Source organism: Trichoderma camerunense, assembly GCF_050948025.1.
Source record: "Trichoderma camerunense strain CBS 138272 chromosome Unknown V8C40scaffold_14, whole genome shotgun sequence".
Classification (NCBI taxonomy): domain Eukaryota; kingdom Fungi; phylum Ascomycota; class Sordariomycetes; order Hypocreales; family Hypocreaceae; genus Trichoderma; species Trichoderma camerunense.
Genome location: NW_028145356.1, coordinates 589,867 through 604,881, shown reverse-complemented (window position 1 = coordinate 604,881; position 15,015 = coordinate 589,867). Strand labels below are relative to the sequence as shown.

General features: G+C 48.7%; 4 protein-coding genes across 4 annotated transcripts; all 4 read right to left on the bottom strand.

Moving 5' to 3' along the window:
* Positions 1-3,642: 3,642 nt before the first annotated feature.
* On the bottom strand, positions 3,643-4,440 carry V8C40DRAFT_251102 (uncharacterized protein). Its single transcript, XM_083217124.1, has 2 exons — positions 4,156-4,440; positions 3,643-4,096 (listed from the first exon to the last, which is right to left on the bottom strand). The coding sequence occupies exons 1-2, from the start codon at positions 4,341-4,343 to the stop codon at positions 3,982-3,984; spliced, it is 303 nt and encodes a 100-aa protein (XP_083070898.1). The 5' UTR covers positions 4,344-4,440; the 3' UTR covers positions 3,643-3,981.
* Positions 4,441-5,524: 1,084 nt separating this feature from the next.
* V8C40DRAFT_251101 (cupredoxin domain-containing protein) lies at positions 5,525-6,560 on the bottom strand. Its single transcript, XM_083217123.1, has 3 exons — positions 6,214-6,560; positions 6,054-6,157; positions 5,525-5,977 (listed from the first exon to the last, which is right to left on the bottom strand). The coding sequence occupies exons 1-3, from the start codon at positions 6,478-6,480 to the stop codon at positions 5,686-5,688; spliced, it is 663 nt and encodes a 220-aa protein (XP_083070897.1). The 5' UTR covers positions 6,481-6,560; the 3' UTR covers positions 5,525-5,685.
* Positions 6,561-7,145: 585 nt separating this feature from the next.
* V8C40DRAFT_251098 (lethal giant larvae like, C-terminal-domain-containing protein) lies at positions 7,146-10,800 on the bottom strand. Its single transcript, XM_083217122.1, has 3 exons — positions 10,604-10,800; positions 8,313-10,420; positions 7,146-8,230 (listed from the first exon to the last, which is right to left on the bottom strand). Exons 1-3 carry the CDS (start codon positions 10,720-10,722, stop codon positions 7,506-7,508), a joined length of 2,952 nt encoding a protein of 983 aa, XP_083070896.1. The 5' UTR covers positions 10,723-10,800; the 3' UTR covers positions 7,146-7,505.
* A 763-nt stretch (positions 10,801-11,563) lies between these two features.
* Positions 11,564-14,784, bottom strand: V8C40DRAFT_281035 (Piwi domain-containing protein). Its single transcript, XM_083221514.1, has 2 exons — positions 14,408-14,784; positions 11,564-14,349 (listed from the first exon to the last, which is right to left on the bottom strand). Exons 1-2 carry the CDS (start codon positions 14,771-14,773, stop codon positions 11,731-11,733), a joined length of 2,985 nt encoding a protein of 994 aa, XP_083070895.1. The 5' UTR covers positions 14,774-14,784; the 3' UTR covers positions 11,564-11,730.
* Positions 14,785-15,015: the final 231 nt, after the last annotated feature.

The window sequence follows — 15,015 nt, the reverse complement described above, 5'->3', positions numbered from 1 at the left end:
AATCATCCTTAGATGTCAGATTAATCTCAATTCAAGCTATCCACAGACGTCGCTAATAGTACCCAGGATCGTGGAGGCTCTGTATAATAGACTACGGGCCGCGCACCAACGCTGGAGAGGACATCTTGGTAATAGTAGCCACCGATTCAGTAATGCGCGAGACAGAGCGCCAGGAGTGTCGCCAGCAATACACATACACCCTCCACTCAAAAAGTGTATACAGCCTACATGAGGTGTGTACTCTGTACATGTGACCACATTTTATCTGCCTTGCCTCTTTTGGGAGCGTACGGAGTAAAGTGCCTGTCATAAATCAACGTCGCCAGGCTCGGCGCTCGGTGCTCACGTAGGCTGAAAGTGAGCTGGCACCGAATCTTAATTGCAACCAAAGAACGACAATAGACCAAAGAAACCCATGTACAATTTACAGTGTCTACTAGTAGAAAGCGGATGTGGATACAGGTTGTATAGGCACTATACGGATGTACGAGAAGACCGGCAGTTTGATCCTGGAAAGCCGCGGTGGTAATGTTTACCCACAGTTTCCCAGTGTTTAGTGCAATTCCAACATAGAAGAATGTTAATTTTGCCTCATGCACGCATAATCTTCCCCTACGGACATCTTATATGCATCATTGGCAAATATAGAAACCAAGAACTATACAGCAAATGCCATGTCGTCTCTATCCGTTGTAACGAGATATCATGTACAGAGCGGAAAAAGGGAAAAATTCGATAACGCAAAAACCCCCGCCATCTTTCACAGTCTGTACTCGTTCTCCTTGCAGATAGGCCCCAGTCCAATTTAGCCCTGCAGTCTCTGTAGAGCCTCGATGCCGCACATGGACGGTGAATAAGCGAAAGCTAGGAAATAAGAGGCATAGATGGATCAGGGGCGGCCCTTGACAGATCCGCTTTGGAGGATGCCTTTTTTTAGCGCGTCAGTTCTGGGTTACCCCGTACGATACGAGTGGATGCCAGACTTAGCGGGATCTTTGGTGAGAAACGTGGCAATATTCCCCGCCTAACATTATCAAGTGTTGAGTACCAAGGAACCTTGCTGTCGAGGCCGATTTGCTGTGTCGAGAGTGTCGGAACATGCAAATAAATTCCGTGGACCGGGTATATGTACAGAGTATGTATTATTCACTACCTTACGAGTGCAGTTGCGCTGCAGCCTTTATCCCACCTCTCCTTCGCGGTTGTTATGAGCGTCTATGATCTCTCCAGCACTCTCGCGATACAGTTGTGCACCTGAGTTTGGTAAAAAGGGTCAGTAAATGAACCCGAGTTTTCACTCATATTGTGCAATGATGCGACTTTGGGTAGTACCGCGGGGTTTAGACGGAAATCGGGGACAATTAGTAGCGGCAGCCAATCTCTTAGTCCCAACAAATACGGACAAGACTTGATACGGCGCTCGCCTCGTTTTGACAAACGCTATCATTGAGCCTTATGCGGCCAACTATGCGACCCAGACAGTCCAAATTTGCTGGAAAGCACCCGCAATATGGACACGCCCGACCCTGTAATTTCAATACCTGACAATCAAGGCCCGTGTGGAGAGGACAGGAGAAGGCTGTCTTTGGCGATTCCCAGGTGCCACTGCATGTCTCTGGTCCTTTTCTCCACCCCCCAATCCCTCCCTCCTCCATCTCCATAGGTACGAGCACCAAGTGACGGCTGAATTTTTTGTTCCAGCAAGGCATTTTCCCCATTTGGGATGTAGTGGTGGGTTGTTGGCTGTACAAACTCAATTTGCTTGTGAGGGATGGCGCACACCCTCCTCCTTAACCTGATAACGGGAACGTAGCACATGAAGCGTAGAGGCCATGAATCAAGGGGGGGAGCGCAGGGGGGGAAAAGGCACATTGTTCAAGTCAAGCGAATGCAACGCAGCCCCTCCATCGGCCAACCCCCTTTTCTTCTCGTTATTTTGGCCAAATATTTACAGCACATCTTTGTCGCACTGATTCTAGAGCCTTCTATCGAGTCTACGATACAAACGCGCTCACGGGTATTGCATCTATATCCCATGTTTCTGGCGTATTACTTTTATGCATAGCAATGGAAGGCGTAATACTGGTAAAGGATACCGGTTACCATTTACTACAGAGCGCCATACTTGATGTAGATACAGCCTACTCCGTGTTGTCGTTAAAATTTCCGACGTTGAAGATTCTGCCCACCGTTACACACAAACTCGTTTCAGCCTTGCGCAGCTCACATAGAAAATAAACTGATGGACGTAGGAATTTGACTAGAGAAAATCTAAGCAGGCAACCAGATTGGAAGGATGTGGTCGTAATTTATTATTACAAGGGAGGTAAATAACTGCCCGTGCTGTCCCCCTCTCCCCAAAGCCATGGCTGTGGTATTTTCGGCCATATGCTCTGTTTTCCGGCCCTCAGCCTTGTGAATTTTTCAATAAGCTTCACATTTCACTTGGATCATGTCTTGTTTCATTCCCCAGTATTCAGTTGCCGCGATATTTCCCCTCAACAGTATACTCTCTATTGTACTATTTTCCCTCTTCTTAAAACCAGCCATTTTGTCCGTCTAGTCCGTCCAATTCATTGTTTCCCATCTGCTCTCTACAACTTTCACGCATCTTCCCCCACAATCTCGCGTTTCTCAGCCCGCTTTGTAACACAGCCTCTACCTTCAAGCGCCAGCAGGCTACTTACCTACGTCTTCTATGTGTTCTCTCTCCAAATGGCGACGCAAACCCTTTTCAAGAGATTTGTGGCGTTAAAGCTCGTTTACCACCCACCACACGCGACCAAAGATTCCGACATCTTTCTAAATTACCGTACTCGCTGTTCGACACAGACGAGATCGTCGAGGCACCCTATAATACGAACTTGTTTGAATTCTTTCTGTTTGTTTGTTCTTTAGAGGACGCCGCTTCAGATAAATTGGACGCGAATATGCCGTTGACGATACAATACTCTACACGAGGGAGAAGGCTCGAATTCGAGACGTTGTTAGAAAAAGGATGATACCTAAATTGACGCGCTCCGAACTATCAGCCTTTCAGAAGACTGATTCAATCACCTCATGGATCCAGATTTTGACGGCGTTCGTCAAATGGATTTCGCCAGTTTCTGGGGATGTGCGAACAAACCTTGAACCTTTCCAGACTAACGCATACGAACAGGTACGGTTAAACTGACACGGACAACCTTAACAGATCGCGGCCGACGAGCAACACGAATGATACAGTCTCAAGACTCCCTACTCCGGTCTAGTCTTATCGACGATCGAGCAATGCTCTACAAGGATGCAGTAGTGGCCCATCCTATTTTAACTTCGCGTGTCACGGGTATATATTGCCCAAACATCGTGCGTGGATGTTGAGCTTCGCACCAACCCTGCGTGAGCGTCGGTTTTTGGCACTGGTATTCCAAATTCTTCTCTCGCCGATGTTCACGAGATTTAATATTTCTATTATCTTTGTAGAGCTCTTGGGTCGCAACGAATACTCGCCCACGGGGTCGGGAGATCGTTTTCGTCGAAAATAAAGACCCGAATGGGAGGAAACTTGAATCAGCCAGCAATATTTGAAACAAACAACAGACATGTAACTTAGCAAACATGATACACATGCAGAATGGAATTTACCTATTATGAAACATGGTTGTAGGTATTGATATTAAGGGTACTTAGATATAGTATTGTTGTTGCGTAAAAACATTCTATCGGTAAAATGATAGGTTATATGAAAACGTGCTCTTCAATGCGATGCATGGGAGTGGACGTAAAATATTCTCCCGTCTATGTGCTCAAAGTCTTTCCAATTATGCCGTCCTCGCTTTTCCATCCAATTCTAGTGAAGCAGATTACTCTGTCTACCCATTAAGAAGCAGTGTGTATGGAGGGAACACTGTCGATCTAGTGGTAGTATCTTTTGTGTGTCGTGTGCGGGCGCATACTCTTTATTGACTTCGAGTGAATGCGAGCAATAACTCTCTCTAGATATTACTGGAAAGAGTTATCGACGGGTTGGCTAATCCCAGGAGCCCAATCCATAAGAGTGGTTTGCACCACGGATGTATTTTCGGAGACGTCGCTGGTTGGGGGATATGGTCCAGACCTAGGGATTTGTCAGTGAAACTGATCTTGGATAGACCTTGTGAAAGAGGGCATACAAACCTGTGACGTATCAATACACATACGATTTTGTCCGAAGTTTCTGTTCTCTGTATCGAACAAACAGCAACTGCCCCTAGTGTAGGGCTAACAACGGGTGCATCCTGAGGCAAGGTCAATGTTATAGAACCATCATCATAAAGGCGAGCCATGTCTCCCTCATTCAAGCTGATAGTAATGTGTGATTCCATGTCGTAGTTCGGAGGAAAATTTCAAGCTTGAAGACTATGAATTAGGAGAGAAGGAAGTTAATGGCTATTGTGAGGAGTGTGAGGACTTGGATTGTGGGTAGTTTGTGAATGCCTCAGATAAAGTCCCCTTTTCCCCCTTTTATATTAATTTCACCACGCATCAAAGGTCAGTACATGCTGGATTTTTACAGCTGCTTGATCCCTACCTAGAGACGGAAACCCGTCTTGTTGGAAAATGGACCTGTATGCCCTGTCACTACGGTATCCATTGCCACCTATCGGATCGCACGATTACGGCCAGGCCTATCCGCTTGTGCAGGGGCTCGAGCAAATACTACTCCGTATCTTTGCCTAATATTTTCAAGCTTAATGGCGTCGGGAGCGGCTCAGCTGGCAAGTGTCTTTTTTGAAGCAGAACTATTGTATCAATTGTTTCGATCTACCGAATTATTACTGTTTTGCAAGTCTCTCTACCAACTAAAGAACCTGGAACGTTTATGCATTTAGGAAGCGTAGGCTAGCGTGCGTCCCGGCGAGCCCCGAATATTGGCAAGAATTGGCAACATTGGCAACATTGGCTACATCACAATTTCCGACGCTTAAGCTCAGCCTGGCATGCGTCTCCCCTATTTGGGTGAACCTTCGAATATTGGCAAGAATTGGCAACATTGGTGACATTACAATTTCCGACAATTCTATCATTAATGATCGGAGAGGCTCCGCTGTCATGCGCAGATATGAAACTCGGCGTAAAAATGCCACTAGATTTCTTTTTCTGCCAGCCTTGTTCGTGTTAGGACAAGAAGCAAAAAAAAGCCTTTGGAACTAGACATGCGGTTATCTGCCGTTTACCGGGATCATGGCAACATCCACCCAATCTACACAGGCATTGCAACCTCAGATACGTTGTCAAGCTCTCAACATCATGTATTTCCCATGTCTATTCTGGTTATGCCTTACCTATGCGTAAGTACTTGTCCCGAGTGCCTATCTAGACACCTGCTATGGAATCCTTTCCCGTCTATCATTCCCACCAATTTCCTATACCCCGCTGTGGTGCATTGGTCCCAGCTCTCTTTGCCTTTTGTGGCCGTCGTTTTCTTTGCTTTTTCCTTAGCTTTTCTACCCCAACATGAGGACTGGTTCCTTGTCTTAACCTGGATCTCGGGAGAACAAAAAGACTGGCATAATAATACACATATTATTTGGTAGTACTATCTATTTATACCAAGGTAAACAAGGTAATACATCTATATAATTGACTAGGTAATTCACTCTTCAGCGATCGACTTACACAACTCCCATTACCCTCTTCCTTCCAAAAGAGTCAAACTGCATCCCATTACACAAGCATCGCAGCAGCAGCAACAGCCAAACCTCCGAGCAGAGCAAACTCGCCCCTCAATTGACCGGCATCGTTGCCCGTGTGCGAAGGCGCCGCGCCGGAGCTTGTCTGAGTGGCAGCCGAGCCACCACCCGTCGAGCCCGCAGTCGTGGCAGTCGAGCCGCTGGTGGCGCTGGAGGGGTTCACGAAAGCACCAATGACGCCTCCTTGCTGCTGCTTGGGAGTTGTGCTCTTCGCGGCGTTGGCGGCGTTGGACCTGAAGATGTCGAGAGTCTCCGACTTGTTGGAACTATAAGATATATACTAGTCAACAACACCACTCCTATACAATAGACTGATGGTATGAAGCATAGGAATGTACTCACGAAACGTTGATGACTCCAACCATGCCAGCCTGGCAATGGCCCGGGAATCCGCAGTAGAACCAGACGGGCTTCGTGTCGTTGATGGTGATGGTGAAGGAGTTGGGCTTAGAATGTCCGTCAGCTACCAGCTTGCCAGCATTGACAAAAGGGGGAAGCTTACATTGGGGCCATTGCCATTGGTTGACATGCCAGCGAAGAAGCCGGTTCCGCCGTTGAATGCGGTGCAGGGCTCGTCAAAGGATGCTTGGACGACCGAGTGTGTAGGACCAAAGAACTGGAACTCAATCTTGTCGCCGACGTTGGCCGTGAGTTGGTCGGGCGAGTAACTCAGTGCTCCGCTCTTTCCTACTGTGACTACCTGAAGGGAGGAAGCAGCAGAGACAGCGCCGACAAGGCTGCTCAAAAGGAGTACAGGTGAGTACATCATGGTTGTGGATATGGGTAGAGAGACACTTCAAGGTTGGTCTTGAAGGAATGTTTGGTTACGAGTGAAACAACGAAACAATTCGAGAAACAAAAAGAAGATGTCGTTTTATATAGCTTCGAACTAGTACCTTACCGACTTTTGAACTATCTTACCGAAGGCTGGGGGGGGGGGGGGAGGATTCGTAACACACCCCGATCTGGGACGATATCCCCGTCTTGATGCCCTGAATTGACGCTGTTCCACCACGGTGGACGGCTCAACTAACTGCATGCGAAGGGGGACGGGCGCTTCAGCTGGATCGTGCATATTTCTATTAATAGTGTTTGTCAATAACCCAGACGGGCATTCAAGTCTGCCCGAGCCGAATGAGGCTTGCATGGGGTTCCGTTGCTTACTTGGTTACTAGATCGGGGAGTGGTTTTTGTTAGCGAATAGAAAGTGCACTTTTTAATGCAGACGGCAATTGAAATGCCGCCGCCCACTTACAAATCCACGCCAAAGTCATCAAAGGCCTAAACACCCCGACGTGATGTTAGCCCGAATGAAAGGTACCAGCGCTGAGGGGCTTGGAGAGTGAAAGAGCAAAGATTGTGGGATAGTAGAAAGCCATATTATGCACTGCGCTAAGAAACTCTGGTCGTCTCCGCGACCAAACACCATCTTTGCACTGTTGTTCTCGACCATCTCCATCTGACATTCGGATAAGACCAAACTACATGGTCTAACCGTTTGCATAGATAGTAAATATATACACTTTGTGTGTAGATGCATGTATTCAAAGGCACTAGAACAAGGTTGCGATAGTAAGAGGTGCCGAGGTAGTAAGTAGAAATCGACACACTACCACCGGTAGACTCCGAGTAGCAGAAAGGAATGGTCGTACATATATATCAAAGCGCGTCCCGTTTTCTAATGAATGATCCTTTTATTTGCTCTTGGTCTCATAAGATAATGTGGACAAACGCAGAAAGATATGGTGTAATACAATGACAAGTTCGTGCCTCTCCAGGACCGAATCAAGGCGCCTAGAAGAATTTCGACGTCAAACCCCCGACAATCATGTTCCGCTTCTGCCTCCCTATAAACTTGTTTACATCGTCCGCCCACCCTTCGGATTGTTCTTGCAATGAATTCATTGTATCCCCCATGAGATTCAGTTTCTCGGTTCTTTCGTTCAGCTGCCGCGTCAAATAATCGCCCCAACCTTCCTGGGATGAGGATGAAGTGGAAGGATTGTTGTTTCTAGCAGCTCGCTGCTCCGCGGCAGCCGCCTCCATCATTCTCTTGCTAGGTGGTCTATTAGGCCCTCCTATCAGAAGATCGAGATCCAACGGCGATACGTGTTGTGTTCCACTAATCCACTGAAGGTTGGAAATCGTTGGGCGGGGAGGAATGCTAATCTCGGGGTTGATCAATCGATCTGGGGATTGTTGCAGTGGTTTTCCTGTACCCCACACGTGGATGACTGCCATCTCTGCAGGGCCTGCCCATGCGAAGATATCACCAGTCTGTGTGACAATGGTTCCTGTGCTGCGTGTACGATCAATCATTGGGAGCTTGGCACTGCCAAGATCCCGCATACCTGGGATACTATACGCCCTGGCACTTCCATCCCGGAAGGTAGCAACAATGGCATAGCCCTGCAGCTCCAGTTCTGCTACACAGGCCGAGTCACATAGGAAATCGCCAAATTCTTTAGAGGCGCCCTTCGAATGAGCAGGCCTGAGGATCCTTATTTCCTTCTCGGTCACTGTTCATGATTAGTTTACAGGCGGTATACAAATATGTCTCCGCATGCAAAGACAAACTAATTTAGAGACGCAAACACTTACCTGCAACGAGAACACCATTGACCTGACGCCCCTCTCGCAGCCCAGCCACGATTGGGCCCGTGGCTAGCGCCGGTTTTCCGGTGTCAGCCTGAATCGGATTCAGGGCGACAACTTTTCCGTCGAATGCAACCATTCCGGCTACTTCGGCTGTGTAGGCCCCGCCCGCGGCAGGTAACAGCTTCATGGTGATGACTTTCCCCAGGTTGGTCCCAACAAAGCAGCATATCGAAGAGTATTTATCGTCGTCCAACGTCATAACACCAAACTCAATTACCACAGCGAACTCTTTCGGAGGTTGTGAGCTGGATTTGGAATGACCCTTGAGAAACGACTTTCTATTTTCCGGCTTCGCAAAGTCCGTCATTGGAGCTTGAAAGATGATTTTAGGACCACGAAGGTCGATTATGGTCAGGAAACCGAGCTCCGACCCAATCGCCGCGAAGCCCACGTTTGATATCTGAACAGCAGTGATCGGCCCTTGCATCATCTCATATAAGACAAACGGCTGTAGCCCTTCCTTTAGGTTCGGCTCTGCCCTAGAGCTGATGTCGGAGAGTCCCATTGGATTCGGATCCAGCGGCTTTGGCTGATTCTTTCCGTAATATGGGTTTGAGCCCCAGCGAAATACGACAGCCTCTCCGGTTTTCGTGCCCACGACAAACTCGCCGGTGGTGCTAGCCAAACTCATCGCGGTCACCTCGACGTCGTCGAAACGGTCCAAAGCCCGAGCTATGTCGACCTGTAACTGGATTTCGTTTTCGATTTGATCAGCGTGCCCAGAGTCATATAGTCTAATGATGCTATCGGCATGCGCCGTCTGGATAATTGTGCGGTCTTCAAATCTCTTTCTTGGTCTCACTCCAGCCGCTCCACCTTTTAAGAGAGGTTCTCCTTGATCTCGTTTCTCCACCATAGACAGCCACCTAGGCCGGTCAACGCTGGAGACGTTGAATTTTGTGACAAAAGGATGTACGAAGAAAGTTGATGGATGGAGTTGATTGGTGGGGCTGATCGGATATCCAGAAGGAAAGCTGAGTGTAATCAGCTCACCCGAAGATAATAGCACAATGACAGCAAGGGGATCTTGTGAGCCACCAAAGTAGGGCGAGTCTCTTGGAATAAGCAGAAAGTCAACCGCTTGAGCTCCAGGTGGCAGGGCCAGTGGTATATGTCGTTTGCCTCGGAAATGGTTCTCTAAACCTTGCCAGGTTGATGTGGCATACATAGGCGTCATGCCGAGCTCAATGAAAGTCAAACTCTTTGGAGACGCATCGGGAGCCTGGCCACCTGCAATCAACAAGCCAGTGTCGTCGCAGTTTCGTTTGCAGCACCAAGCGATCTTGATATATGGCTCGGAGTACGCTGGAGTCGGTGCACTCGGGGTGGCTTGTTGAATACCAAACTCAGTCAGTGTTCTCGCCATAACAACTTTTGCTTCTTTAGGATCCCAGAAAACGAGGCTTCCATCCTCATGGGCAGTGAGAACAAACGTGCCCGAGGGGTGCCACAGAGCATGGGTCAGACGAGGCCGGCGCACTTGATCCATGCCGATGCTACTTCCTCCCGGCGCCCCGACTGGAAGCACATATTCGAGAAATTGTTGTGGCTGGTTCTGTTTGAATGTATAGATGACAGCGCCGTGGCTGTATCCAATAAGAAGCTTGCCGGCATCTCGGGGATGCATCGACATGGTGACCAGAGTGACTGTGTGCTGTATCGGATCCTTTTCTTTCCAGAAGTTGGGCAGTCGGAAAGATCGCGCGAGACCACGTCGGTCTAGGTCGTATGCCATGATATCTCCATTCTGCATTCCAATAAACGCCCAGTCAAGCATAGGATCCGTCACCATTGAGGTCACCGGGCCACCAATAACCTGAGCGGCCAGGCGCTCTCCGGTATCGAGATCCCAAAGGCCAAGTTCATTATTCCTATCGAGGCTGATGAGACGGTTTGCGCTGAATTGGATCGTCTGGAACGATGTTCGTCGCGGTGGGTCGAACGTCTTCTGCACGCGCTGCTGGCCAAAGACATAGATCTTTCCAGGGCCGAACTTGCTCTCGGCGGTTCCGATGGCGAGTAGGGACTGCACGGGATCGTACGCAAAGCAACTAGAGGATTTGTCGCAAGTCAGAAGCTATCGCGCATAATTTCTTTCCAAGATTTCCTTCCCATTCTTTCCCATTGTTTTTGCGACTGCCGCTCCCCTTGTTATTGTGATTGTCTCCATCGTTCGTTCTTCGCCCCTTTGGTGGCGGGTGGTTGCGTCATAGCTAAATTGCTGCTTCACTCACCTTATCTGTGAGTTGAGGCCATATCGCGCGTGATCGTCGGGAGTAAAGAGTTCTGGTCGGATGCTGGCAGACAGGTCATTCTGGATGCCTGCCTGCTTGCCTCGCAGAAAGCCAGCCATGGCGCGCCGCAGCCGGTTGTTTGCGAGAGGTTGAAAGGGAGAGAATATGGTAGCATTTCTCGGCTTTCAACACGCTGCTGCCACAAAGAGCTCGACTCACTAAGACCCGCCGATCCATAGCGGGGTAGGGGCTAAGCTCTGGTCAATCGGCGGGCGTCAACGTGCCGGAGCATGCCGGAGTATCAATCAAAATTTAGCGGCCCGTGATCAAGTTGCGTGTAATCCATAGCGTACAATCTACATTATTCCTCGCTTTCATTCATGCTTACGTTCGCCCGAGATCTGTATGACAAGTTCAGGAATAGCGGCGATATCGACTTTCTTTTCTCTTTCTTTTTCAGTCTCTCCCGTAAAAGTCTCCTTAGTACTGCCCAACCCTCTGATGCCAAGCATGGCCCATGAAAAAAAAAAAAAACACAGCCCTCCTTGGCTACAACATCCTATCCAATCATTTAACAACATTTCCATGTAAATGACTGCGCCTATTACACCGTTCTTTCTTCCCAGTCACCCATCCCTCGCCTCAAAGCCGTATCACGCTGCTATCAGCTTCTCTCCTATATTCTTACTATTCATTATAGAAATCATTTTCACCTGTGTCGAATATCCATAGCTAAGTCATGGTCAGCCGTAGATCAAAATCTCAAAGCACACAATACAAATTTCGGCAAATAGAGCCACAGAACGTCACAGGATTCTTTCAAAAGGGAAATCTCAAGCAGGCACATGCAACTTCACAGCTTCTAAGTCAACTTGTGTCCATTGTCTAGACTATGTGAGCTTATTATGATAGCAAATAACCTCCGCCGCCATCTCCCGCCAATCCGGTCGCCCCTTTTATTCATGTTTGATACTTGAATGTATCTCATGTTTGTGTGATAGTCGTCCAAAAAGGTATCTTTCCTTTCCTCTCGTTACTGTAACCACTTCCTAGCGATTCCTCAACCATTTTTAAAAAGCAAATTCCCGACGCAATCCCACCTCCATTCTTCTCGGCACCGTGGTTGTTTAGATGTACCACATGGTGCTTCGGAAGAAATTTCTCTGTCTCACCTCTCCGTCAATAGGAGCATTAGTCTCCGGTTTTCCGCCAAGCTGGAGAAGAGACGGAGCATCACTGCCCCGTTGGGGGACACTCAGTGACTCGCCCTTGGCAACTTTGTCGCGGATCATCTCATGGCCTTTGGCGCCAGCACGGAAGCCCTCGCTGGTTGCAACGTTCTCATGGGCGCGGGCGCGGGCTCCGGCGAGATGCGCGTAGTAAACAGCTGGATGGAGCGACACTGGTGTTGTCGATCTGGCATAAGAATAACACTGATGATAGATCATCTTCTGCAATTCATTGATAGGAATGTTCATCTCATCAATGAGCACATGATAGTGCACTGGACGAGCGGTGCCCTGGATGGCAACATGCGAGCAGAGATAAAAGTCAAGCATAAAAGGATGAGTAACTTCCTTTTCCACCAAAGTTCCCGGCAGAGCGTTTCCATTTTTATCTCCTTTCTCAGGGAAGAATCGGATGTGATGGCGCTTGGTAGCCACAATCACAGTGAATTTCGGCAGCGGCTGGTTGGGAGCCACCTGCTTGAAATAGTTCTTGATTTCCTTGATCTCTTGCTCGATGACATGAGCGAACTGTCCCTCGGCGACACCGTCCCGGAAATACATAATATGCTTCGGGAACTGATTATCATGGCCGGCCGACCAAACTTTGCACAGATGGCCAAACATAACGTTGACGTTGGAAGACGTCAGCATCTCAACTCGGTAGCCGTTGGTCTCCACCATGGCAGCATATTTCGTTGCGTCTCTGTCGACAGACATTGTCATGGCCGCGACAGAAGGAGATGGGCCGCCAGGCGCAGGGTGAGAAATGTCAACACCAACCATCATGGTAGGCCTATCTTTCGGGAAGTAAGTCCCTTGAGTCATTCTCCATGGGGGATTAGTGCGAGAGGTAGAACCTCCAAGCTTGGCGTTCACCTTCAAGCACACGTTTGAGTGGTATTGTCCGTTGTTCTGCATAACAGAAGCACCATTTACAACTTGAGTCAGGATGCCGAAACGGCAATCAGCAGACTTCTTGAGGCGCTCATAGTGTGGGCTGTTCTTGTGTTGAACGACGACAAAAATCAGCTGGGTGTATCCTCGCTCACGAGTGATTTGATTGTGCGCGTGGGCGAGCGCGGCAGCAATGTTGTTCTTGATAGGTCCTGGCACTTCCACTATCACAGGGTCAGTCCTGCAGGCGCCCCCATGGCCCATGAAGGTTGACTTGAATGTACGGGCAAACTGTTGGACTTGGGGCTGCTGAACGCAGTCGTCCATGACCAAGAAGCCCCAGTTCATCAGGGGCGCGGGGTTCTGTTTGAAGAACTTCTTGCCGCGTAGATCCCAACGACCAGAATATTTAGGATCAGCTGTGCCTTGGCCAAAGTTCACAATAGGAGGGGCCAAAACCCTGGCCTCTGTCTTGGCGAATGACAATTCCAGTTGGACTCCATAGTGTCTGAGATATGGATCTTGAGGCAACTGAAGATCTCGCACGTTCTTCATAATGTCATTCTTGCGAACATTTGGGCGCGTGACCGCAATTTTAATCATCGCCGCAGTTTGTTCAGGATTGAGCTTAAACGCATACCGCTGCATTGGCTCGACAAAAGCGAATTCCATGGGGATATATCCATTCTTTCCCGTGGAGATAAGAGGCAGGTGGGCATGTCGCAAATGCGCCTTGTACTTCTCTCGATAGTAATCTGCCACCGAGATATCTCGGCCGTTGTAATCAAATTTGACGGTCCGGGCATTGGCACCTTCTGCTCCATACTTCTGATCAAATGCGAAGTCCATCACCGTGTAGACCTTTTCTGCAAGCTTGGGATCACGATTACTGTGTCGGATGGTAAACTTGAGTTTCCGCATCTTTCGAAGCTGTTTGAAAGCATCAGAAGACTGCCACTCTCCTCTGTCGTTTTGCGTAGGCCTGAAGATTGTCGTAGTTGCAATATTGATTCCCTTGTACCGCCTGTCAAGGGTACCGAGAAAGTTGGCCATGACCTGGTCCAGGGTTTGTCGGCCAGTCCAAAAGCAGGTGTTGGTAACATCTGCGTTGAGAGCAAGACCAATGCCTCCGTTCGCAAGATTGTTGGAGAGCCTTAGAGAAGCATAAGTCCCTTTGTGGACTTCAATGACTCCGCCTGCCATGAGAGGCTGGCCAGCTTCATTTCGCTTGTAGAAATTGCGCTTGATGGCCAGCAGATGCTCTGAGGGCCACTGGCGAATGAGATGGTCCATGAAGTTGAGAGCTTCTTGGACACTGTTATTGAATTGAATTCTTCTCTCCAAATAACCCCGGAGAGCAGCCATTTGAATCTCAGTTGTCTTGCGCAAGATGAGATAGAATTTGTTGGAGCGTCCGGATCGTGCAGGAGGCTTGCCCTCATCCAGGTCCACTGTGACGCGAATCTCGCCACGGTCTACCAAAGAAGGAGACCATGCCAGTCTGGAGCCATCTATAATCCACATTTGGTAGTTATAGGGTGCGAGCGCATTCTTGAGATTCGCGTGAGCCCAAATCTTCTTCAAAACTGGTCCACGTTTGTCCGGTTCAGGCGAAAGGACAACCTATCGGAATGAAAATTAGTAATGAGCTTTCCGATTATTGATCTCGAGGACAACTCACATCATATTGGTAGATTTTCTTGTTGAAGTCAAACTTGGTCATTCGGAATTGATTGACTTCAACAGTCTCTTGTCGACCCTCCGTGTTGAATTTGTTGTTTCGAACGGCAAAGACATCTTTTTGGGCCTCGTTGATAAAAAAGGCATCTGGGGGCAGTTCCATGCGAGTGTTTCCCTTTCGATCCTTGCTTTCCGGCTTTGCAGGGTCGAATCCCATGCTCGGTGCCCAGCCAGGCTGCGAACTGCCAGAGGCTGTGCCTTGTGCTGGTGAGGCACCACGGCTTCTTGAAGCACCCGACGCAGATCCCTGGCGTTGCTGGGGGGTACCTGGCCCCGAGGCGGCGGGAGAACGGCCTCTCTCAGACATTTTGAGCGCTGTAAAAGAAAAATAAATACGTCAGTCAAGAGATAATAGAGACTGATGAATTCTGAAAGCATGTATGAAAGTAAAAGTATGGGAGGAGACGAAAGATGAACATAGATGGTGACTGAACCTGAAGAGTTCGCGTTGAGCAGACGTACCAGATTGGTTTGACAACCGTTGCTAGATATGCTGGAGGCAGTTGTGCCAAAGTATGAATTGGTATCGTAAACGAAACTTGACGATAG